At 52.4% G+C, this 26,081-nt stretch overlaps 1 protein-coding gene across 3 annotated transcripts in view; it reads right to left on the bottom strand.

Moving 5' to 3' along the window:
- The window catches only part of pcdh1b (protocadherin 1b), a 174,447-nt gene that overhangs the window by 42,253 nt on the left and 106,113 nt on the right, over positions 1 to 26,081 (bottom strand). For all 3 annotated transcript variants that reach the window (XM_061236233.1, XM_061236235.1, XM_061236234.1), the window contains exon 4: positions 18,385 to 18,604. In XM_061236233.1, coding sequence (XP_061092217.1) covers positions 18,385 to 18,604 — 220 coding nt within the window. The remainder of the gene's footprint in view (positions 1 to 18,384; positions 18,605 to 26,081) is intronic.

The following is a 26,081-nucleotide window of genomic DNA, read 5'->3' as shown; positions in this document are numbered from 1 at the left end:
AGAGGAGGGACGGCATCTTCAGCTCAGAGCACAGAATGAGAGGGAGAGAGAGAGAGGGAGAGAGAGGGAGAGACAGAGAGAGAGAGAGAGAGAGAGAGAGAGAGGGAGAGACAGAGAGAGGGAGAGAAAGGCGAGGGAGGGGTGGGGAGTAAGGAGAGAAGGCCAGTGAGAGAACCTGACTTTTAAATTCCCAGTTACATAAATAACTCAAGTTAGAACAACATTTTTCGTGTCATTGATCTGAAACCTGCAAAATGCAGCAATTTAAAAAAAATAAAAAAACATATGCTAGAGATAAACAGAAGAAAACAGTTTAAAAACAAGTCACCGTGCGAGAAATAGAGGGCTAGAGAGATGTAGTGACAGGGATTGAGAGAAGCTGTCTAGATGGAGTGTCTGTTTTGTCTTATTTTACTTCACCATATCACTGTTATTGTCATTATTTCACAAGGGAAAAAAAGCAAAAGGGAGAATTTGACTTCTCTAAAATCCATGTTTTATAAATGAAGAGTTAGGGTAGCATTTTTTTTCCGCCATTGATCTGCAATCTGGCTGTTAACGCCCCCCCCCCCCCCCCAAAAAAAATAAAAATAGAAAATAAAAAATGATAATAAATACAAAACAAGTGCAGATCAGAAAGAGAAAAGCAGCCCGTTTAAAGCAGTCTGCCGCGCTCCTCCGTGATGACCTTCAGGCTCAGAACTGGAGGTATCGAAGTTCAGCGAAGCGGCTGTCAGCACGCGATATGAAAGCTGATCTGAACGAGCAGTCTCACCGCGACGTCTGTCAGAACCCTCCGTTTTAGCGCGCTGCGGCTGCCGGCCGCGCCGTGACCTCACTCAGCGCAACGAGGCCCGGACAGAAACATCACGTTCAAACCGGGACACACATCTGTATTCCACATGACAGCGTGAACAAGAGCTCCTCAAATCCAGCAGCGAAGGGTAAGTAGTAAATGGAGGCGGGAACTGAAACACGGGGACCGGTCTGCCTTCCCCTCCCCTCCCCGGCCCACGTCCCGACGCTCCGTTGAGCCCGGTGTCGGAGCGGTCCTGGGGAAATGGCTCACTGCAGGTAGCCTGACCTTTTCAGCAGCCGGGCTTCTGAAGTACTCAGAGCACGGGTCAGTTCAACCGCACTGTCAAATTTCCCTCGCCACTTAGAGCTCGGTGCGACCGGGGAGAAGCCACACGCACCGTCTTCACACTTAATAGATTTGGCAGCTTAATCTCAGCATCGTAAAAAAAGAAAGAAAGAGACTGAGGGGTGGTGGGGGTGGTGGTGGAGGGGGGGGGGCTCTTGCTCTTTGCTCTTGCACTACTGCTAAAGGATGTCAAATATCTCTCACTCTCTCTCCCTCCCTCCCTCTCTTTCTCTCTCCCCTCTCTCTACTCTCTCTCTTAAATTCAAATAAGCTTGATTGGCATGGGTAAGGGTGCAATTACATTGCCAAAGCATACACTGACATAACAAACATAACACATAAGCAATAACAAATTCAACTACAATAAACATACATAAACATAAACATCACTCTCTCTATCTTTCTCTCTCACACACATTATAGCAGATACAGGCATATCCAGAGATTCACTGCGGTGTATCTTTAACCTGTCATCCACAGAAGTTCATGGACTGCTGATAAGAAGACATGAGATCGGGTTGGCTGCCACGGAGAAGGCAGTGACAGGTTGGAGGTGAGAGTTCAGAAATCAGAGGTCAAAGGTCAGAGGTTAAGTAGGTGTGAAGAATGGAAGGTGGACAGGGTCAAAGAGCAGACAGTGTGTGAATGATGGAAAGGCCCACGAATGAAAGGCGCATTGTGTGGGTGCATATTTCACAGATTCGATTCTGTCCCTAATTAATTGACTTGTGTCATCCCAGGGTACATGGTAACTTATAGAGAGCACTTTGTAATGTATGGGGCCACTTATGCTTTGCAAACCAACATCTCACAAGTCATCCAATTTCTCCCAAAAAGGAAACAAAAGCCATTTTCTGGTGGAGCGCACAGCAAGTTAGCACCAATGGTTCCAATTCAAGATACTCTTACATATTAGATACAACTACCAGACTAAATTCTGAACTTTCTGCTTGTAATGGGAAGGTGTGGGTTTTTCGGACTCAATAATAGACTGAGCTCTCATGCGTTGCCAATTAATGCATTCTACAAAACAATCAATAAACTTTGGTCTCCATTACAGAACAGTATGAGTAGTTGAAATCACGCCGGCAGTACACGACAGCTCCCGCTAATTCGGGGTTCAGCAGCACATACCGCAGCAGTGCAGTTACAAGAGAGAGGCTTTCAGAACCTCAAATGGAGGAGCTATCATAGCTGATGGTACACTGGTGGTGGTTGAGGCGAGTTCCCCCACATCACGGCAAAGTGTTTTGAGTGTGAGAAAAGTGCTATATTAATGTATCTATCTATCCATCTATGATGGAATACAACTGACTCTCAGACACAATCTTATACACCAGCACTACGTCTTCAGCATATCGACTTTCACAGCTAAGTGAGTGCTTTAGATGTGATGCAGATGGATATGTCTAGCGCAGGGTATGGTCTTACACAGCGAGAGCTTTGACTGACAGCGCTTTGACCGCACTTTTCTCCACACGTCCCACATCTTACAGCTCTCTGATAGAACACATCCTCCAGCGGGTTGGGAGAGAGGGTGTGTGTGTGTGTGGGGGGGGGGGTTAGGCAACGGGAAGAGAAGCTTATTTTAATTTTTTTTAGCCGCTCTCGAAACGCGAGCTTTTTCCATAAGCTCCTTGTAGTGCAAATCGCATTTTAATTAGGCCTATCCCCTGCTAACAATCTCCTTCTGCGTCTCAGTCCTCCGGGATTAGCCTCTGGGGTGGCGTCCGTGTAAGCTCGTCTGATGCTACACTTTAACTGTGTACCTGCTGGCCTGGCCCCCGGGTCTGCCACAACTCCTCCACCCCCTCTATCCCCCCTCCCCCCCTTCTTTCACCTCCCTTCTGCGCACAAGCTAATATAAGTGCCTTTGGTACTCAAACAGTCGACAAACAGTCTGTAACCGGGCAAAACCACACGCCATCCTCACCGACAAACCCAACCCCTCCCCCTCTCCCTCCAAAGCGACCGCTAACCGATGCTAAAGACGCCTTCCGTTTCCACAATCCAAACAGCCCCGTTTCATTCGACGGCTTTTTCCACCGTTTGTCGTTGTTGTTTTTTTTTTTTTTTTTTGGAAAGAAGTTTTGTTTCGATGTCTATCCAAGGCTTTGATGGGAGAGGAAAGGCTATACATTATAGATTTAAAGCACCACGAGACTCTCGCGCGCGGTAGCTCCCCGCGCGTCCCGTTCCGGCGCGTCTCCGCCCGGGAAGCCGGGTTTCCAGCGCGGATGTGACATTTTAATACCGAACGTTAGCGTGCGCTTCGCGTGATTAAAACATGGGGGGATGAAAGGGCTCTCCCGTGAGGGGTGTGACGGGGAGATGAAACGCGGTCGCTCGCCGTTTGGACGGGCGGGTCCCGTGATGCGGCGTGGCAGCCGTGCCCGCCCGCCGCCCACGCGCTCCGTACCCCCCCCCACCCCCGCGCCTGTCCTGCTTCCTGTCTGCCCTCCCCCGCGCGGGGGCCCGAAGTTCGCTGGTGAGCCGGGTCCCTGTCGTGTGTGTGTGTGTGTCTCTGTGTGTGTGTGTGTGTGTGTGTGTGTGTGTCTCTGAGTGTGTGTGAGAGAGTGTGTGTGTGTGTGTGTCTCTGTGTGTCTCTGTGTGTGTGTCTGTGGGTGTGTGTGTGTGTGTGTGTGTGTGTCTCTGTGTGTGTGTGTGAGAGAGTGTGTGAGACTTTGTGCATATGTGTCTACCAGCGCTCTGTCCATGCAAACATCTGCCTGAAATGGGGCGCTGGGTTGCTGAAAAGAATGACTTCAGCCTGTATGACGTGGCAATCGATAGCACTTGTGCGTAACTTTGTGTGCGTGTTTGTGTGTGTGTATGTGTATCTTGTGTGCCTGTTTATTTATGTATGTGTGTGTGTGCCTGTGTGTGTCCTTATGCAAGTGTGTGTGTGTGTGTATGTGTCTCTGAGTGTGTGTGTGCGTGTGAGTCTGCGTTTATGTGTGTGTGTGTGTGCATGTGTGCGTGTGTCTGTGCATATGTGTCTGTGTTCGTGCTTGTGTGTGTGTGCTTGTGTGTGTGCGTGTGAGTGTGTGTCTGCGTTTGTGTGTGTGTGCGTGTGTGTGTGTGTGTGTGTGTGAGAGAGGACTGTCTATCTCTCTATTGTATTTGTGCATGCACTATGAGGCTGGCAGAGACTGAGCATGCTGGGTATGAGAAGGTGTAATTGGGCTGATTGCAGTGTGGGCTATTTGCTCCTGGTGAACAGGCTGGAAATGAGGTGTTCTGCATGAGTTCCACAGCTGTCCTAAGTGGTGCATGAGAGTGCTGGGGAATGTGCTTTGCACAAAGCATTGACACGTCTGTCCTCTCCCCACGATGCCACGAAGCTACGAAGCTGTGCGCACAGAGGCTTCTTCCGATTGGCTAGGTATGGACATCCTCTGTGGTCATGGCAACCACGCTGACCATAGCAAGGTTCTACTTACAGAGCGATTTCCATTGAAAACGTGCATTAGCTGAAACCCACTTCCCCAGAACATTGTCCCACTCCCAGTCATTCGTCAGAGTTATGAACACTGTTATTTCCACACCGCTTGGACTAGATAACAAGACTCCACTTAATCGATGGCGATCGATGCTTTCAGTGTTTGCATTGCAGAGACAGCGACGACATTGCGTCTGGCATCCTGAATTGTGTACACATGTGCATGCACGAATGCACACGCAGCATACGCATACACGCAATGCAAACATGTGCTACACACCTGTGCACACAGGCAGGCACACACACACACACACAACCAAAACACACACCACGCGTACGCACGCACATACACACACACACACACACACAGCGAGCGAGGTCAAGTCTGTGATAAGATGCTGAGGGGGAACCCCGTCTTAAACAGCGGGGAATCTTTATGTTAAGACCCGGCAAACAGTGGATTACACTGGGTCAGGTTAGATTAGCTCCTGGCTCCTGTTCAATCCCAGCCTCCTCCCAACCCTAAATCCCATTAAAGTCCCAGAAGGTAGGATGAGTCCGGTGTCGAGACCCCTCTGAAATTGAACGGACCCCACCAGCACATCGTCTGTGGGGAGAGGGGCTTTAGCGAGAGCTAACAACCGCGACCCCTCTCCCGACCCCCGGCTCCCTGAGCTAGATCATACATCACGCTCTCCCCCTGCACCTCGCCAGCCCTGTCAATAGAAAAGCCTCCCAAACGACCCGCGCTACACAGAACGGAAAATACCCAACGCGCTACAAGCCGGCTGAGAAAAGGGGGATCCAATAGGTGCTCAACAACCGGGACGGATAGATTATATCACTCTCCTTACCCGGACGACTTCACAGAGACTAGCCCGAAATAAGAGACGGTTGAACACACTGGGCTCGGAGAAAGGGACTCTGTTGAATGGACAGGAGAGACTGACGTTTCGATGTCAAATGACGTCTTCCTCTGAGTCAAAAACCCTATACAGGCCCACACTCTACACCTAGCCAATGTGCAGTGTCGCTTGCGTTTACTCGAAGCCCATAGACACATCCCTGTTTTGTTTTTGTTTTTTTACATATTTCGGTACAAAAGGCAACACAATTATTAAATTTTTCCCCCATTTTCTTTTACTTACCGTCAGCAGGACAGCTTAGTTAAGGCGAATCAATATTTATCTCCAATTTATTTAGTTTTTCCACTGCCTTTTAACACTTAGTCATATTCGTATGCCCGTCACCATGACTACAACACGCGCCGTCACTTTGGGGAAAACGACGGCAGGCGAGCGGCGCATCTGTCCGTCGGAGCGCGTGCTGTCACCTGCCCCCGTCCTCGCCGCCGTCCGCCCCGCGGGGGCGAACCAGACCTCGTCGATGCGCGGCGCGTCTCTAATCCGCTTCGCTTCTGCCCGTTGTTTCTTCTCCTTCACAAAACAGCAGAGCCTGCCGGTAATTTTCAGCGGAGCTGTGCAATTATAACCGAGCGAGGCAGCCCGGCACCGCCGTTCCTGTGAGTCAGAGCTCGGGAAGGTGGGATAAATTTAAAGTTTGTGATTAGGCTGGGGAGGGGAAAAAAGCGCTCCGGATATCAATGGGGAGAAACATGCTTCTCTTGCTATTTCCAGGTCCTTGTGCGGAAATCTTCTTTTTCTCGTTCGCTCGGTGGTATCTGTAGTCACGCTGGCAGCTGGCTCCGCCAGGATTTTAAAATGATCACTCTGCAGCCGGGAGCCCCTGTCGGATCTCGGCAGGTGAAGATTTAAAACGTCTTCCTCTGCAGAAACGCCCGGGACATAAAACGATCCGGCTCTCCCCCCGCCGAAGTTCGACCGGCGCCGCAGAAATCGCACGAAATCCTGACAGCCGCAACGTCCAACGAAGCCGTATCAGCAGCGGCAGGTGGAAGCCGCTCCTATAATGAGAGACGGACGGTGGCGGTAAACCGCTTACCGATTTCACCACTTCTTTGAAGGACAACTTCTGCGTGACCGTGGCGGGGGGGGGGGGGGGGGGGGGGGCTTGAAAAGGTGCTCCGGTTGAAATGCCTTTGTGATCTTTTGTGTGCTACATGTGACTGCCGTGTTCGATTCCGGCGCATCCTTTCAGCCCCGAAAGCTGCTGCCCGTCCGATACGTTAACCGCTGGCCCGGCCCTCGGGTTTTAAACGTGCTTCTTCAACGGCCGTTGATTGTGATGAAGTTTCCGCCGAGTGGAAAAGTGTGGGTTTAGCGTCCGAGAGTCAACCGGTGGGGTTAGCCGCGGCTAATGCAGCTAGCTCCTTGAGCCGGCCGGCAACCTGCTCGGAGACGAGGGCCCTTTACTCCCGCAGACGGCGTGAGGCTGACTCCTCTCCCGAGGGTTAATTGCTCGAAATGTCCCACCGTTACAGCGCTCTACACCCAGTTGGTTTCACAGATGAGGTCATTACTGTCCGCCCCCCCTGCATCCGAACTGTGCTTCTGCCTCTGCTGCTTCACCGAGGAAGAGCTCACACTCCACATGCACACCACAATATTCACACTCCCATTCAAACCGTGGGAGAAAAGAACTCAATCAAATCGCAGCGCGGGATAAATGTCTGCTTCGCTATTCCACTGCTGTATCACATGCTTTGCTACATATGGGCGGCTGGTAGCATAGTGGTTAAGGTAAATGACTGGGACCCGCAAGGTCAGTGGTTCGATCCTGGTGTAGCCACAGTAAGACCCGCACAGCCGTTGGGCCCTTGAGCAAGGCCCATTGCTCCAGGGGATTGTCTCCTGCTTAGTCGAATCAACTGAACGTCGCTTCGGATAAAAGTGCCAGCTAAATGACATGCAATGTAATGGAATGAGCATGCATGCATGCATGCATGTGCGTGCACGTGCATGCACGCATGCGCCTATTATGTGCTGACTGATTGCAGTCTGCTGTGTCTAAGCTGGGGAATGACTCAGGAGAGAGAAGAATCAATGGCGTAAAGTAATGCCAGACAGCCTTTCCCACCACACTGGGGAAGAGGAGAAAAACTGAGCAGGGCTTCACCCACACACTGGGTGGGCGATCCTGTTGGGAAGGACCCACCCACAGCGCCCCCGTCGATGGGGGACAGAGCTCCGCTTTTGGCTGTAACCGGGCTGGCATCCGGCCGGCAGGCTGGGCGCTCCATTCACCCCCTGCCCCGGCCCATGACAGGGCTACAGCAGGCCACTGCAGATAAACGCAGAACAAACAACAACAAAGGCCGAATAAATCCACCGCCCCCCCCCCCCAGGAACGGAGAGCGGATACGGGAGCATCTGGCAAACCGAAGGGCATGCATCAAACTCGCAAATCCCCTACACCCCCCCCCCCCCCCCCCAAAAAAAACCAGAGACTCATCTGCTTGGTTCAAACGCAAAGCCAAGAGATTATGGGAACCGAGCCAAGCCTCTCTCCCTGCGACGTGTCAATCAGGAGACGAGGATGGACAGCACCGCGCTCCATTCCGCCTCCCGCCACTCAACCCCGTCTCCGGTTCCGCGCGCGCGCCTGTTTCCAAGCAACCTCTGCGTGACAGAGAGAGAGGGTAGGCGGGCTCACCTGAGGCTGTGCTGTGATAGGCTTATTGATACGAGGGAGGGGCTGGTTCAATGTTGAACTAGCCTGAATTGAGTAAAATCAATGTAATCATCACAAAGGCGGCAATTTCCGTCGTCGAATCTAAATTCGTGATTAGTGGCACAGAGCAAAGGGAGACAGAATTAGATGCTGTTTATATTGCTTTATCTTCCGGATCCCAAATACGCGAATAAAATATGACTTGAATACATGAAATTAAGAGCGCGGCTGGTTCTCACACGTGCCACTCGTATTTGGACATTTGAGCGACCGAGATGGAAACCCCTTCAAATGAATAAACTGCTGATTATTTTCTAATAAGGGCTCTCGATAATGCGTTTCTTTAGAGGAAACGACAGCCGAGCTGGATCTCCAGGCAGAGTCAGTGGGCGTGGGTCGGGGTCAGCCCATTTAATTACGTTCAGAGCAACTCGACGCACGACGTCCGTTTCCCGGTTAAGTGACTGCATATCTCCGGCGAGGACGCGCGGACGGTGGAGCTGAGCGCGGAATGCGTGAAAAGCACTTCAGTTTCTCGAGTCAGGATCGGGCCTTAAATAAACAATGAAGCGCTAATCTGCCCTGGGAAATGCTTTGGCGTATTGACCGAGCGGGCCACCGTACATGTCATGGCCACGTTCGACCAGCTCTTCCTGCTCCTCTGTGCCTCTGGGGGTCAGGTGACGCATCTGCACCCCCCACCCACCCCATTATCCATGAATGGGTGACACACAGCACACACCCACACCATCTGTGTGCGCCACAACACAACACACACAAGCACCGTCTGCGGACCAGAAACCCCCACTTATCCACAACATGCGCCTTTCATCTTCCTGCTAAAAAGGATTCTTCCAGCTCATTAAACAGAAATGTTGACACCACACACACACACACACACACTGACAAGCGCGCACACACACACACACACACACACACACACACACATGCACACACTCATACACAGACACATACATGCACACACACACACACATGCGCGCACACAAACACACACACACACACTCATACACAGACACATACACGCACACACACACACACACATGCGCGCACACAAACACACACACACACACACACACGCTTACCCCCTAACCACCCCTTCCCCGCAGTTTACTTTGAAAGATGCTGCTGCTCTCTATAGAATAGTGGGAGAGAGGCTGAGACTGGCTTGCGCTGGAGGCTGGCTCTCTAAAAGCATTGCATAATGCCTGCTGAGGGAGAGGGAGAGGAAACCAAGCCCGCAAAGCAATGGGGACAAAATAACAATGAAAGGTCCAAAGCACAGCTTAGGGATGGACAGCTGCAATGTTGTTGGTGGTCTTGCGCTGAGCACGTGCATGTATGTGTGTGTGTGTGTGTGTGTGTGTGTACATATGTTTGTGTGTGTGCATCTGCACGTGGATGTCTGCATGCATTTGCGTGTGTGCACGTGTATTTGTGTGTGTGCTCATTTGTGTGTGTGTGTGAGTGTTCATGCGCGTATATCTGTGCGTGTGTGTGAATGTGTATGTGTGTACTCATGTGTGAGTGTGTATCCGTGTGTATGTGTGTATCCGTGTGTGTTTGTGCATGTTTGTGTATGTGCATGTTAGTGTGTATCTGCATGTGTGTTTGTGCTTGTGCACAAGCGTGAGTGTGTATCTGTGTGTGTGTGTGTGTGCGTGCGTGTGTGTGTGTGTGTGTGTGTGTGTGTGTGTGCGTGCGTGTGTGTGTGTGTGTGTGTGCGCGTGTGTTTGTGTGTGTGTGTGTGTGCGTGTGTGTGTGTGTGTGTGTATGTGTGGGTTTGTGTGTGTGTGGGTGTGCGTGTGTGTGGGTGTGCGTGTGTGTGTGCGCGTGCGTGTGCGTGCGTGCGTGCGTGCGTGCGTGCGTGCGTGCGTGCGTGCGTGTATCTGCGTGTGTGTGTGTGTGCCAGCGCGTCTGACAGAGCCAGGTTGGAGGCAGGGTCTCCCTCTCTGGGGTCTGAGGGGATGCGGGGTCCCTGACATAGGCAGACCCCCCTGGAGCCCTGACTCTGCCAGGGCCCATCATGGCTGCTCATCTCACTGCAGACCAGAGGTCGCCCCCGGGGGGGAGAAAGACCAGCACTGCCCCACTGGAGGGGGAGAGGAACAACCAGGGCAGCACTGGGGGGTTATGGGTTATGAAACATGAAGGCGCCCAGCCATTGCATTCAACCCCCTCAAGCGAGTTGGGAATAGAGAGAGAGAGAGAGAGAGAGAGAGAGAGAGAGAGAGAGAGAGAGAGAGAGAGAGACTTAGAGAGGGAGCGAGAGAGAGAGAGAGACTTAGAGAGGGAGACTGAGAGAGAGAGGGAGAGAGAGAGAGGGAGACTGAGAGAGAGAGGGAGAGAGAGAGCACTTGTATCTAATGCTCAAGCAAAACTGGGCCACAAGAGAGAGGGGGGGGGCAAAAAGACATGAGTGGGAAAGAGTGTGTGAGATAAACAGAGAGATAAAAACAGTAAGAGAAAGAGAAAAGAGAGATGAGAGGGGAGAATAAGGGAGTCAGATGAGAGGAGAGAATAAGGGAGAGAGGGAGAGAGAGGCCCAGTGGCCAGCAGCCCAGCCATCAAAAAGGCTAGATACCTCAGATCCTGCCTCCCTCGAGAGCTTGGGCCTGTCATCTACCGCAGTGGTGCACTTCCTGTTATCATGCTCAAAGTAGACCGGATACCGCTGGGACGTTCATCCCCGAATTAATCACAGTCCCCGGTTTACCCTCCTCTCCGACCACTGAGAGACGGTGACAGAGCACTCACCTGCCAGGTGCCCGTCCGCGCGCCAGAACGAGAGGGGCAGCGTGAGCCGTCCGTAATACGGGCGCTGTTCCCGTGCCAACGGAGGGGGCGCGGGGACAGATGGGGTGCCTCCCCGGTGCACTGTGGGAGCGGGGCGATTGCGCTTTTATTCGCTGCTTTTTTAGGCCCCCAACTCCAGCCTAATTGTTTTAGCGGAACGAGCTCGCTCGCCCTCATGCCAGCAATGGCGCTAAAGCACTGAGCAGAGGGGGGAGGGAGAGAGAGAGAGAGAGAGAGAGAGAGAGAGAGAGAGAGAGAGAGGTAAGTTCTTGTTTTAATGTCGGGTTCCTGCTCATTTGTTTCTCGTCTTTGATGTTCAAGTATTGTTCAATGTTACACGTATCGTATGTTTTTGTAACATTGTACTCTTTGGCAATACGACATGAAGTGTTTTGTCATGCCAACGAAGCAAACTGAATTGAAAAATTGAGAGAGAGAGAGAGGGATAGAGGGATGTGGTATGGGAGAGGGTGAGAGATATAGCCAGAGAAGACAGATAGAGGCAGGGTGAGAGAGAGAGAGAGAGAGAGAGAGAGAGGGTGGGAGAGAAGGTGAGATAGAGGTAGGGAAAGAGAGAGAGAGAGAGAGAGAGAGAGAGGGTGGGAGAGAAGGTGAGATAGAGGTAGGGAAAGAGAGAGAGAGAGAGAGAGAGAGAGAGAGAGAAGGGGTTTCTGGCGGAGGAGAGTGGGCGTGTTGCGGTGCTGGACACACGGCTCGCTCGGGCCCAGCTGTGGGGAAGGGGCGTCCGTGGAACCCGCAGGACGGCTGTGATTAATCACCGCTCGGCGAAACGCCCTGTTTCCCCTCCCTCCCTCACTCCCTCCCCCTCTCTCTCCCTCCCTCCCCCCTCTTCCCTCACTCCCCCTCTCTCCCTCCCTCCCCCTCTCTTCCCTCTCTCCCTCACTCCCTCCCCCTCTCTCCCTTCCCCCTCTCTTCCCTCCCTCCCCCTCTCTTCTCTCACTCCCTCCCTCTTTCTAATTTCCTTTCTTTTCTGGGGGGTGTGTGTGCTGCGGTAGGGGGTCAGCACGAGGCCTGACTTACGCACACAATCGGCCGGTCACCCCCCTCACGCGCGCTAAAAGATCGATGCCCTCTCAGCGGAGTCCGTTCGCGGGATGTCACAGCAAACTTCTCCCTCCACACTTTCTTTACCTCTCTCCCTCTCCCCATCCTCCCTTTCCCCAGCCTCCCCCGTTATTGACTCTAGCTCCGCAGACGCCGGAGAGAGAAGCTTAATGACGCTGAAGTGTAACAGCCCATTAAAAATAAACTGTCATCGCCCGTTCGGTTTTCCCTCTCCCGCTGACAGAAACAGCCCAAGCCAAAAAAACAAAACAAAAAAAAAAACAAAGCGGGTTGGCGTTATGAGTAATATTTAAATGTGGCGTGACATCCGGGGCACGGGATTGCACTCATTCATCACGATTCTGAACCCAACGACTAACGGAGCGATGCCTTCGGATTCATATTCTGACACTTGCACAAATTTTAAACCACAGTATAGCCTTCGCCCGTCACAGGAATGCGTCGCCCCAGACAAATGTCTTTGTGGTCATGAGCCATCATTTTTAAACTTCAGAAAGGAAGAAAACGGGAAAAAAGTCAAAACAACCTGCCTCGCTTGCGTCCCCTTCCCTGGCGATCGAAAGGAATTTGTGACTGCAAGCTGAAAGAAGCCTGTGGACTGGATCTCGGGGTGGGGGAAGGGGGGTAAATTGGTGTTTACTCATTTAAACTACAGATGATTTAATTTGTTTACCTGATATCTGGTGGATGAGGACAAACAGGTTGAGCACATCCTGCGCCGGGACGCCGTTTGCAGACTAAAGAGCATGATGGGAATTTTGTGGGAACGTCGACTGGCGCTCCTCATGTTGCCTGACAGCTGAGCGATGGGTCCTGACAACCGCCCAGATGCTCCGATTCCGGCTCCTCTCGGCTCCCCGAAAATCGTTACGCGACTTTAATCCCCCGTTTGGGCGCTCGTTCGCCTGCGCCTCCATCGGAACTCCCGCCAACGCGGCGCGGAGGATCGGCGTACGGACGTCAAAGCCAGCCGTGCGATGTGTTCGTCTTCTTTTGATCATCAGCGCGCGCGGGGTCCCGGGCGGGCCCAAAACATCTCCCAGAGGTGACACGGCACCGCAGGAGGGGGAGAAAGAAGGGCGTTAGGAGGGGCTTTCCACCACTACCAAATCTCTATTACTCTCTTGGGTGCACAAAATGGCTTCCTCCAACTACAACTGTAATGGCTATTTAGTTCGCCGGACACAAGCCCGCTCTCAACCCTCCTTCTACATTTCATCACATTACAGTTACTTAGCTGCTGCTTTTCATCGAAAGCGACTTATAGTTTATTAGATTAAGCAGGGGCCAGTGCTCCCTGGAGAGATGCGGGGTTAAGGGCCTCGCTCAAGGGCCCAACAGCGGCAGTGGTCTTACTACGGCAACACCAGGGGGGGGCTTGAACCACCGACCTTCCCAGTCAGGCAACTTGGCTATCGGCTTCTACCTCTCCCCCTGCGCCTCCCCGCCCATCACAGACCGGTCCGGCCCGGCCGGCGGCGCGGAGCCCAGGAGAGGCTGCGTCTCCCCCCCGGGGCGTCGTCTCCGCGTGCCGCGGAGCGTTATTAGCGAGGCGGAGAGGCGGAGGGGCGCCGCTCATCACGCTAAATTGGGAAGGCTCCTCTTCCCCGCGACAGGAGAGTCTCTCACGGACCGGTAATTATCCGTAACTGCGCGCCGGCCCCGCCCGCCCTTTATTTACGACTCCGCGCCAGCGAGAGGCCGCGCAATTACCCGCTGTGCCAGGAGGACGCCGCGCGCTAAATCTGAGCGCCAGGAATGATAGCATTAATAAGCAGCGTCTTTATTCACCGACACCTGACTGATAACGCGCGTCAGCCTCCGCGCTCTGCCTCGTTATTAACGCGGCGGTTTTGCGAGGCACTTTAGCGCGTATAGCCCCATATATACGAGCCCGGCCTACACGCGAAAACACACATATTTTATACGGGCTACGCTAAAAGTACCGAGATGCACTTTCCTGTCAAATCGCTATTCCAATTTCTCAATCAGTATGTGTGTGTGTGTGTGTGTGTGTGTTTGACTGCATGTGTACATGCGTGTGCACGAGTGTGTGTGTGTGCTGGACATGTCTTATGCCATGTAACTGCCAGCTCACTACTGCCCTCTACAGGAGGAACTGTTGCGTGATAACAGGAAAGATGGATGAACACGTTATGCATATTATATGGTTATTTGCTTTATACATATGTCAGGGAATATTACTGTATATTATATGGTTATTGTCTTTATGCATATGCCAGGGGATATTACTGCCCAGAGCAATTTCAGAAGACTAATGTTGCTGCCAGGCAGCACCCAGATTGAGCTCGGTGTGTATGATAAATATGCTTCCGGGACGCATCGCTGTGCTTTCGCTAAAAACATAATAACATCATGTTTCCATATTAGACCTGCATCTGCTGGGCGACTTCACCTGTGTGCAGGGAAGTGCAGGTCTTCTGTAATCCGGGCGAATGAGGAAGGATGGTCCGGCCCCGCCAAGAGTGGGACCGCTGAGGCGCTGTCTTCACGCCCGCCTTCCGCACGAGCAGGCTGTGTGTGCGCGCGTCCACACGCCGTGTGTGTGTGTTTACACGGGTCTTCTGCGTACCGAGGTAACGCATCAACACACCTTCAGCGCAACACACAGGGCTGGGATCTCCACACACACACACACACACACACACACACAGTTCCTGTGAAACACACCGGACACGCTTCCTGCTGCAACACGCCGGACTTCCTGCCGCAGTTCTCCCAGGCCCCCGCTCTCTCGCCCCCGGGAGCCGGAGCTGTGCTTATTATGTTGAACACCGGGTCCACAACAATAATCCCCTCATCATGACGATGACCCCTTTCCCTCCAGAGACAAGAGCCTGACCCCAACCCATCCCCCCCCCACCCCCTGCGTTGCAGACACATCCATTTCTATTAGGGACAGGAAATGAACGCATTAGGAAGGAGGTGGGGGGGGGGGGGGGTGTCTGCCGAACGTATCACTCCGGGGAAGGAGTGTGAGGCTAATGGAATTACACTCCATTATCCGGCCTAGATGATTCCATTTACTGGGAGAGGTAAAGGCTGCACGGAGAAGAGGATGAGGTAGGAAGAGAGAGAGAGAGAAAAACAATAAAACAGGCCGGGAAACTAACACTGACAAAGAGCGGGCTTGTTCTTCCAGGCCTCTCTCGCTGCTGCGCTTAACTATCTCATCATCTTAATGACACAGGGGGTAATCTCATAACTACCTGACTGATTCTCAGCCTGATTCCATTAGGGGCAGCTGGCTGTGTAACCCCTCCCACCCCTCCCGCCCCCCGACGTCCTCTCGGAAAACACGCACGGGGGGAAGAAGGAGTGGAGCGTCAACAGCTGCCTCAGGACAGGAGGACATGGAGAGAGGAGGTCTCTGTACTAGTGTGGCGAGAGCACTCTCCATTGCAATGCAGCAAGACACAGAGAGACAGAGACAGAGAGAGAGAGGGGAACCATTCCTGTTTTAGAGAAGGGAGAGGCTTTTTCTCTAGCACTGAGAAGAGAGATGAGCTCTTCCAAGTAGGTAGAAAAGGGAAAGAGAGTTGCTATTTCTATATGTATGCTTCGGCGATATTGATCAATGCATTTTTATGCCAACAAAGCATTTTGAATTTGAACCAGAATTTCAGTGAAAGAGAAACAGAGAGAGTGAAGAGAGAGAGCGCGTGTGAAAGAGAGAGAGCCATTCCTAGAGTAGAGAAGGGAGAGATGTTGTTTTCTCAAGGCACTGAGATGAGATGAACTCTCCCTGTCGGTTGAAAAAGGAAGAGAGATAGAGAGAGAGAGAGAGGAATGGAGAGACAGAGGACTCTGGCGGTAGCTGAAAGAGAGATATCTCCGAAAGGCGGAAAGAAGAATGTCTCTCAGACATCTCGTACGGACCCGCGCGACCCCCGGTTCCCGGAGTGTCCTCTCCATCTCGGGGCGGTCGGGTTTCCGGCACTTTCTGATTGTCTCCTAATGGCCTGTGATTTCAGAGAGGCCATTAAGGAGAAGCCCGCCCATTACTGCCCAAAGGGCGTGGGAGTGAGGGCCAGCGCGCGTGTCTGTGTGTCATTACCCCCCCCCCCCTCCGCCCGTTCCCGCCTCGCTCTGCTCCGTCCGTGGAGAGCGACCGCGACCGCGTACTCACCCGTTCACGCTCCGGCCCTTCCTCACCGCCGCGTTCACAAGGCAGAGGCGCACTGCGCGCTGACATATTTATAGAACTGCTGCATTGTGGGATGGGGGTGGAGGTTTGTTTCTGTGTGAGGGCTCCGGGCCTTTTCATTGGCCCGGTAGACTGAGCGAGCAAGTGTGCGACCAACAGGAGCTCTGCCTGCAGCACGGGGAGCGAGGGAGGGGGAGGGGTTATCTCCGTCAGTAGCCAATTATACGGCACGTAGGTTCTTACTGAGGCTGAAGCCTGTCTCACACTGCACTACACACACATACACGCGTACGCGCACACCCCGCACAGACACACACGTGTGTATTTAATTTTATATGTGTCGATGTGGGTTCATGTACGGAGCATTTCTAAATGAGTCTGAGTGCATGTATGGATCTGTGTGGGAGTGAATGTGTGTGTGTGCTGTTGGTATGTTTGTTTTTGTGTGTGTTTGTGTGTGAGTGTGTGTGTGAGTGTGTGCATGTTTGTGTGTGTTTGTGTGTGCTTGTGTGTATTTGTGTGTGTGTGTGTTTGTGTGTGTTTGTGTGTGCGTGTGTGTATTTGCGTGTGTGTGTTTGTGTGTGTTTGTGTGTGTGTGTATGCTGTGCGCCTGTGTGTGTGTGTATATGTGTGTGTGTGTGTGTGTGTGTGCGAGACTGTGGCAGTAAGTATCCTGAGGTAATGGCACACAGTGAGTAATTGTGTTTACAGATGGAATACCTGTGCCCCGCACTGGAGAGAGACTTAGGGTCTCCCTGCAGTAAGAGCTCCTGATGAAGAAAGACAGAGCTGCCTACCCCACTGCCCCACTGTGTGACTACTCCCTGTGCCTGACTCCGGTGACTTACCTGCTCCCCTCTCCTCTCTCTCTGTCTGTCTGTCTGTGTGTGTCTCTCTCTCTCTCACACACTCTCTCTCTCTCCTTATCACCATCTTTTCATTATTGCTTGCTCCTCTCTCCACCTCTGTTCTGATCAAAGCCTCCTAGCAACGCACTCGAGGTTACAAGCAAGCTCGTATTTCAGCAAAACTCTCATGGGAACCCCAAAACCCCCATTGGACCACAGTAAACCCAAAACCCCCATTGGACCACAGTAAACCCAAAACCCTCATTGGACCACATTGATCGCCAAAACCCTCATTGGACCACAGTAAACCCAAAACCCTCATTGGACCACATTGATCGCCAAAACCCTCATTGGACCACATTGATCCCCAAAACCCTCATTGGACCACATCGAGTGGCACCGGAATGGACCAGAACAAGACGGTAGGGAATTGACGGAGGGAGTCCAGTGGAGGGGCACCCAGGGATGGGGACACAGGGAGGTATACCCCCGGAGGGCACCCTGATCTGGGCTCAGTGGCTGTGCTGGCCCTGTCTGGCCGTCTGCACAGATGTGAAAGCTCACAGATTAATGGCGAGTGTCAATGCTTCATTAACTTCCTGTTTTAATGTGTGCACGTCCACTATGCGGCTGTTAAGAGTGATGCGGAGACTGGTTCTGTATGCACGGGAGCAGAGCGGGGAAGCTCACTGACTCATATATTCATGTAAGCACACACACTCTCACACACACACACACTCTGTCACACATACACGCACACACACACTCACACACCGACGCACACTCTCCCTCAAACACACACACACACACTCTCTCTCTCTCTCTCTCTCTCTCTCACACACACACAGGCACACACACTCACACACACTCTCTCTTTCACACACACACACACACACACACACAGACAGACTCGTGTCAGTACAGCACTGTTGTTGCGAAGGAGGATGCAGGTGTCAGGTTCGATCCTCATCATCTCAGTAATAAGCTCTCTCTCTGCCGTGTTCTGCTTTGCTTGACACCGTCATTTATTAACAACCGTGTTTCTCTTTTCAATAAAGCACTCCTCTCCTCTCCTCTCCTCTCGCCTGTCATTTCAACCCCAAACTCACAGAGCCGCGTCCAAGACGAGACGCCCGCTGGTGACCCCCCGCGGCCGGCTGCCCCCGTTCTGAGTGACAGGTCCGGCGGGGGACAGACTCACCGGTCGCATGGGGGGGTAGCGGGCCCGTGATGGAGGGGGGGGGGGGTCCCTGTCGGTGATGGAGGGGGAACGTTTGGTCGCGCGGCTTACCGTTCTCCGGATGCTCCATCTCGCCGATGCTGCCGTCGGGGGTGGTCCTCTCGTAGTGGTCTTCGGGCAGGGCCAGGGGCCCGATGCGGGGCCCCGAAGAGGACTTGCTGCTGGGGGTCTCCGATTCCTCCAGGCCGCTGTCGTAGTAACTGTGCTGGGAGGGGTCCTGAAGGTCCTGCGCCTGATTGGCTGTGGAGAATGTCACTCGGCGGTGAGGCAGCTACAGGAAGGGAGGGAGAGGGAGGGAGAGAGGGGGAGAGAGAGAGAGGGAGAAGCGTCATTGCCTCGGAGCGATCGCAGGTGAATCCTGCCGGCCCGCGCTGACGCTCGCTAACAGCTGGGAGGGGGCCACACAGACGCCTGCGTCATTAAAATACAATTAGCTCTCACACGTCTGCTGTCGGAGTGGACTCAATTCACACCCGCCGCCTTCTCCGGAGAGCGTGCGCACCGTTCTGTGATACGCTGAACAACACCCGCCCTCACACCCCGCCAAACACACATACACACATGCACACACGCACACAACACACGCCCGCCCTCACACGCATACACACATACACACACACACACACACACACACAGACTACGGCAGCCAGGCCTGATATAGTCAAGGCAGTTGTGTTGTTTTTCCTCCTGGCGATCGACAGGGAAAAGAGAAAATGAGGTCCGAATACACGGACACCGCTGTCAAAGAAGGACCCATGCACCTCCTTCCCCTGCCTCCATTTTACCCCCCCAAAAACCATCCCTCCCCTGGACTTCACCATGAAGAGACCTGCGGGTTCAGCCGTTAATGTCAGGGGAAACTTAAGCAAGCGACTAACGGCATCGAAACAGACGGCTGGCAAATTGAGGTCTGAAAAACGCGAAGGCTGCAGTCAAACTCAGGAGGACCCATGGACCTCCTTCCCCTGCCTCCATTTTACCCCCAAAAAACCTCCTTCCCCTGGACCTCACCATGAGGACACCTGTGAGGTCTAACGGCTAACTCCTCTCACGCAAGCCGGATGTTCATTCTGAAACGACGGTTAGCAACGGAGGCCGTATACAGTAAATAAATCAAATTCCACATGATTGCTGCTCAACCTCTCATGAAATAAAGATGCTTAAGGATCTGCGTGTTTCAGAACACTGCTTTCATCAGAGAAAGATCGTTTTTGAAGCATCTAACTCTTAATGTCTGCGCGGGTTAATTACAGAGGAGTACCCAGTCAGCTCCACTTTCCTGGTGGAAACGGGCGGAAGCAGAGCTTTAATCTAAAATAGAAACAGAGTGTGCTTTTACCGGAGCCCAACAGCAAAAACAGAAGGGCTTGGATCAGTGAAGGAAATTCACAGACAAAACACAACTGATGTTCCGTTTGAATAAAAACGGGGTGAGAGGATTGAAATGCGTCAGCGCTCGGCAGCCCACCTTGGCTCCGTATTATTTATTAATTTGCGTTTGGTATTGACAGATTGGCAGCCTCCTGAGGACGGCGCTCGGTAAATGAAGCTCGGCTCGTTCGCAGCCGCGGCCGATCCGTTCGATGAGATCTTGCCGGCGTGCCAGAACCGGGGGGGGGGGGGGGGGAGGGGGAGCCTGGCGGTTATATGGCCCCCGATGGTCGACAAGGACGCGGGAGTACCGACGGCTGCTTCCCACCGCTGATAACCTGGATGGAATCCGGAAAGTTCCGCAGCGGAGGTCACGACGGGGAGGCGTGGGGGGAGGTGTCGGGCTTCGCCCAGGTGTCTTATCGCCCCCCGAAACGCCTCCCCGTTCCTCCGCCTGCCGCACAGCTGTTCCTCCCCGGAGCCGATGTGCTCTCCGGGATTGATAACGGGAATAACCGGCCGGCTAGCGCAAGGCTGCGGCGCACACAGGGCCCAATTGTCCTCGGCGATAAATAAATTAGACGGGGCGCCGCTAACCGAAAAAGCGCTACACGCTTAGCGTTGGTTTTCAGCGTCGGCCGGCGCTCGCTCCTGGACGGGGAGATTGGAGAAGGGGGTAAAATGTGTCTCTTTGTGTTCTCCTCCTCATTACGGCTCTCCTGCAGGAGATAATGGAGCGCAGCCCGGCTCTGCACATACTTATGAGGCTCCGCCGATAAGCCGCGGGGCCCGTCACTGTGTCCGGGGCCCATCCCCCCCCCCCCCCGCCCCCCGCCCCCGCCAGGCCTCGCCTCTCACCCCCATTACAGAAAAAAACACGGCACACGAGGAGCTCCCCGCCACCGCCTCCCCTCTGCACCTTCCTGCAGGGATTCGGGGAGGGACGGTCCGCTGGAAATGCGAAACGCGTCGCTGAGAGTTAACGCAGGGAACGCGCGCCCGGAGCTAAAGCACACACTGCAGACCTGGCGACCGCACACTCACTGACTCGCCCTCAGACCCGCTGCAGGGCTCCTGCGTACGTCACGGAGGCCGCAGCCCAAATGTGTTTTACCTGAGGCACCATCCATAGGATACACGTAAACAATGCGCACACAAACAACATGGCCACCGGTCCCTGCCCTGTTTTATCCACGGGTGTATCGCGGAGGGAGATCTAAGCTCCGTCTCTGGGGAGGAGAGGGTGAGGGTGAGGGATGAGCAGAAACACCCAGGGCACTGCCGCAGATGGACCACAGCAGGGCCTCGAGGAATGCAGCAGGTCATTAAAAAACACCGTGGCATTCTCTCCGCTGGTTCACCAGCGTACGACGCTCTTTACCCCAGCACACACTGCTCATCCTCCACTTTACCCTCTCGTGTCCTTCAGTGTGCCCTGCTTTACGATGACATGGGCTAACTGCATAATCATAATCACTTCCTTTAGTGTACAGTATCCCAGCGTCTCGTAGTTTACTGTACAGTTTACTGTATAAACTATCCTGTCATCCATTATTGAAGAGTACACTATCCTATACATTTGGAATACACTACAGTCTCTCCCCTCTCCACAGAGAAAGAGGAAAGAGCCCGGCATAATAAAATCTCCTCTACAAGGCAAAAGTTCTGCAAGACAAGAACACCTTTATTTTTGATCATGAGAAATGAGACTGGTATGAAAAATAGTGCGGAGTGAATGAGTCTTCTCCTGCCCGATACCATTAAAAGCAACCAAGAAAAGGAGAGAAAAGGGCGAGATTTATTGAATCCCAAACAAAATGCAAGGCCATCTCCGCAGCATGAGGCGAAATGAATGTGTGCTGAACTGACAGCAGGTGGTAAACGGCCTGATATAAGATTTAGCGCTCAAAGCGCTAACTGATATACGGGGGGTTGGAGAGGGGAGGGCCGGGGTGATCAGCGAAGGCCGGCCTCCGTTTTTAGGGAACGATTCGCGATTCGCCGAGAGCGTTTCGCTCCTCCGCAGACGAGGACGCGTGTCCACGGTGATGTAATGCGCCCGTGACAGATGGGATTTCATTATGCAAACGAGTAATATTTGAATATGACTTTCATATAGACTTTTGGAAACATAGGGAAATGAGTGGGACAGAGTCTTCCTATGGAGAGGGAGATAGGGAGGCCCGGAGAGACGGGTGGAAAACCATTGGGAGGAGTGGAGGCTCGGTGTATGATGCTGTCAAGCCAAGACTCCTGGAACACAGCCAGCAGTCAGTCACAGTGAGGGACCATCATCATTACTCTCTGTTTGGGAAACGCAGAGAGCTCAGCGCTAGAGGGACATGCATGGCTTAGACCAGCCAGCGTTCTCCTGCAGAACGGAGACATCTCATACACACGTATGCACAAATACGGACACACACACACACACACTCTCACACACACACACACACACACACACACACACAAACACAAACACATATACACACACACCCACACACTCTCACACACACACACACACACATAAACACACACATACACACACACACAAAAACGCACACACACACACACACACACACATGCACACACACACAAACACATACACGCACACACACACACACACACACACACACACTCTCACACACACACCCACACACACACACAAACACACACACTCACACACACACACACACACACACACACACACACAATAGTATTTCGCTTATATAACCAAAAGAATGAGTGGGAGTAAATCCTCTAAATGTTTTCTTTCGATAAAAAACAAACTTTCTTGCATATGTTATACTGGCTCCCAGGTTTATTCTTCCTTTGATTCTCTTTTTCCTGAGGAAATGAAGGTTTTGTTTGAGAAGAATAAGAAATATTTCTTTTTTTTATCAATCACAATGAGAAAATACCTAGCAATATTGCTTTCATATAGTCTTGCTTTGCGATAGTCTTAAGAGAAAATAATTTCCTTGTAACAAAATTCTTTGTTCCCAGGCATGAAAACTACAGTGAATTCCAGAACTGCAGGTTGTGTGAGCTTCCACAGGTAAATTAACCATCCTCTCTCTATCTCTCACACACACACACACACACACACGCCCGCACGCACACACTCTCGGAAGTTTGTCATGCCATTGTTTGTCTCGAAAGTGTGAAAAGCTGAGCTGTAAATGGCTGAGTCACCGCGACCGAAAATACGGATACGGAAATAAACGCAGACACGGGAAAAAAAACCGTCTGTCTGAAGGCGCTAACGCTACACAGTATCAGCGTCGCATACTCCACTCCCTTTAGCACTCTGTCACCTTTCCACACGCTCTCGCACACACACACACACACACACTTTCACACGCTCCCTCTCGCAGATGCCGTACGCGACTCGGGTTCCAGATTCCGCTGGCGGAAAGTCTCTCCCCCCCCGCTCGGGGTGAGGTGGGAGAAATGGGATCTGACACTCCTGAGAGGACGTGAGCCGCGGAGCGCCGGCGACGGACGTGCCGGAATGTGCCGGAATGCGGGAACGCCGGCTGGCACCTCGCTGGCAGGCGGAGTGGCGGCTCCGCGCGGCTGCAGCCGGGGCCCAACGCCGCGTTAGCCTCTCAAACCCTCGCCGTGCCGCGCGGACTGCACTCCATCAAGGCGTTTCTGCATATATTTTCAATTTACTGCTCCGCTGCCTAAAACCCATCACTTAAAGCGTTCACATAAAACTGACAAAAATAACGGGCCACACGCACTCGCAGCTGTACTGCTTTTTGGCCTGCTGGCTTTTTTTCATTGGCTTATGTAGGCTCCAGGAATGCACCTAACAACACACAGATGCCCAAATACACATTCAGGCAGACTTACACAAAAATACACGCAGACACAGACATACACAAAAACAGAAGCCCACGCAAAGAGCACACACGCACCCACACACACACACACACGCACACACACAGACACCCACACACACACCCACACACACACCCACACAGACATCCACACACCCACACACACACACAGACACCCACACACAGACAGACCCACACCCACACACACACACGCACACACACGCACACACACACACACAGACACACACACACGCACACACACACACACACGCACGTACAGTAGGCATAAGTGTAGAAAAGCGGAAGCGTAAAGCAACGCTCATTGTTTTTTTCAGTGATGGTAATGAAGTAGTCCCAGCAGAGGCTGTTTTAAAGGGATGACAATGCTAATTACACTCGCCCTCATAAAACCCAGCACAGTGCGTACGATCGGGAGAATTAACATACGCAGCTGATGTCTCCTGGGAGACGCCCCCCCTTCGGCAAGTCAGCCTTGAGTGACAGCCCCCTGCCATATCCCGTGGTAGATGCCATTTTCTCTTTTTTAGAGATATCTTTAGGCCTTTGCAGCATTATTGGACAGTGCAGTGTAGAGGGACAGGAGGAATGGGAGCGAGAGAGAGGGAGAGGCATGCCACAAAGGTCGTTTGACTGGATTTAAACAGCCAGCATTGCTCCTCGCAATGAGCATGTAGATAGCGCTCTGCAGACGTGGCCATTTTCTGCGCCTTCTTCCATCCCATTGGCTGTGACCATGCCTAACACTATCCAATGAGAGGACACGCACTGAGGCTTCCCCGTAATGGCAGACGGGGGGAGAACCAGAGGATCTTTCCCCAGTCCACTTTCTCATTAACGGTATTTAAACACCCGACCCCCACCCCCGATGCTGCAAGCTCACACACAAACACACAGCCCTCACACCCGAACGCAGCAAGCTGACAGCATTTACACAAACACACAACCCTCGGGCCAAAGAATAGGCTCTTACACACCCACCCCGACGCAGCAAGTTTACAGATTGAACACAAACAGACAACCCTTGCCCAAAAAACAAGCTCTGCCTTACACACCGATAACCTATGCAGCAACCTTACAACTTGAACACAAACACACAACCCTCGCCCCAAAGAACAAGCTCTTACACACCCACCCCGATGCAGCAAGCATACAGCTCATACACAAACACACAACCCCCACACCCATCCCGAAAGCAGGGGGCTTACAACCATCGCCCAAAGAGCGGAGACGTGCAAAACAAAATGCCGAATCTGTGAGAGTCAGGCTACTACACAGCCAATCAGTGTCAGACAAAAGCGAGCTTCCCCACAGGTACGATGGGAGACAGCTCGCGGAATGTGCGTTTCGCGCACGATTCCTGTTCTTCGCGACCCCCAAAACGCACTCTCAGAAGGTAGCGCTCCTCCGCTTTGATGTAGGCAGCCAGGAGTGGGACTCAGAGCAACACCTTTCTGGCTTCATTCACCTTCTCTCCTCTCCAAAAGGCAACCTTCTGATGTGCTGCCCAGAACGAAATGCACAGCGTGTTCTGCCTGCCTTTATGTGCAACACGGCGCACAGATGTTAGAGAAAAGTGTGCAGATACCAGCAGATAACTGGATCCAGGAGACACACCACAGGAGGAGGGAGAGAGGAGAATGAGAGAGATAGTGTGTGTGTGAGAGACAGAGAGAGAGAGAGAGAATTGAGGAAAGAGAAAACAGAAATAGTGTGAATAATAAAAAGGGTGGGTGAAGAAATTTCTCTCTCTCCACATTGTGGCCGTCATTATCATCAAACCCATTGTTTTCCGACCAACCAGTGGCTTCCGTTTCGACGTAGTCCATGAGAAACTCGCGATTCAGTGAATTAAAGCAAATTATTGTAATGAGGCACATTATTATTTAAATGTAAGAGGACATTAAGTTGTTTAAATATGTATTCTTGCTTAAATAGTTCCTCTGGGCACAGCGCCAATGTGGCCCCATTTCCTGATCAGGGATGTATGTTGCATGGGGCTCCAGGCAGGAAGTGGAATGTACACACATCCCTCTGTATTGTATGATCTTCCATCTCTCTCTCTCTCTCTCTCTCTCTCTCTCTCTCTCTCCTATTGTCACTCTCTCTCTCTCCACCTCTCTCATATTGTCACACTCTCTCTCTCTCTCTCTCTCTCTCTCTCTCTCTCTCTCTCTTCACCACCATCTTCAAAAAATGTCCTTCACGAATCACTTTATTTTACCTGTTTCTTGGTGATTACCCGCATGAGTCAAGCGGAGCAAGGCGCACTGAAGGAGCTGTGCTTTCTCCCCACCCTCTCAAGGGCGGCTACCCCTCTGCATTTCGCACGACTCTGCATTTTCAGGCGCCATTTTCTGATCGAATCCTTGAGCGCCTTGAACGCATGACATAGGACCCTGGACAGACAGGGCGGGTAAGTCCTCCTGGAAATATATTTTTTTACTTACACAGATATTACTTACGTCATACTTCAACCTTCTCGCTAATGCTAATGCTAATGCTAATACGAAT

Source organism: Conger conger, chromosome 3 (assembly GCF_963514075.1).
Source record: "Conger conger chromosome 3, fConCon1.1, whole genome shotgun sequence".
NCBI lineage: Eukaryota > Metazoa > Chordata > Actinopteri > Anguilliformes > Congridae > Conger > Conger conger.
This window is presented reverse-complemented; position numbering and strand designations above follow the sequence as displayed.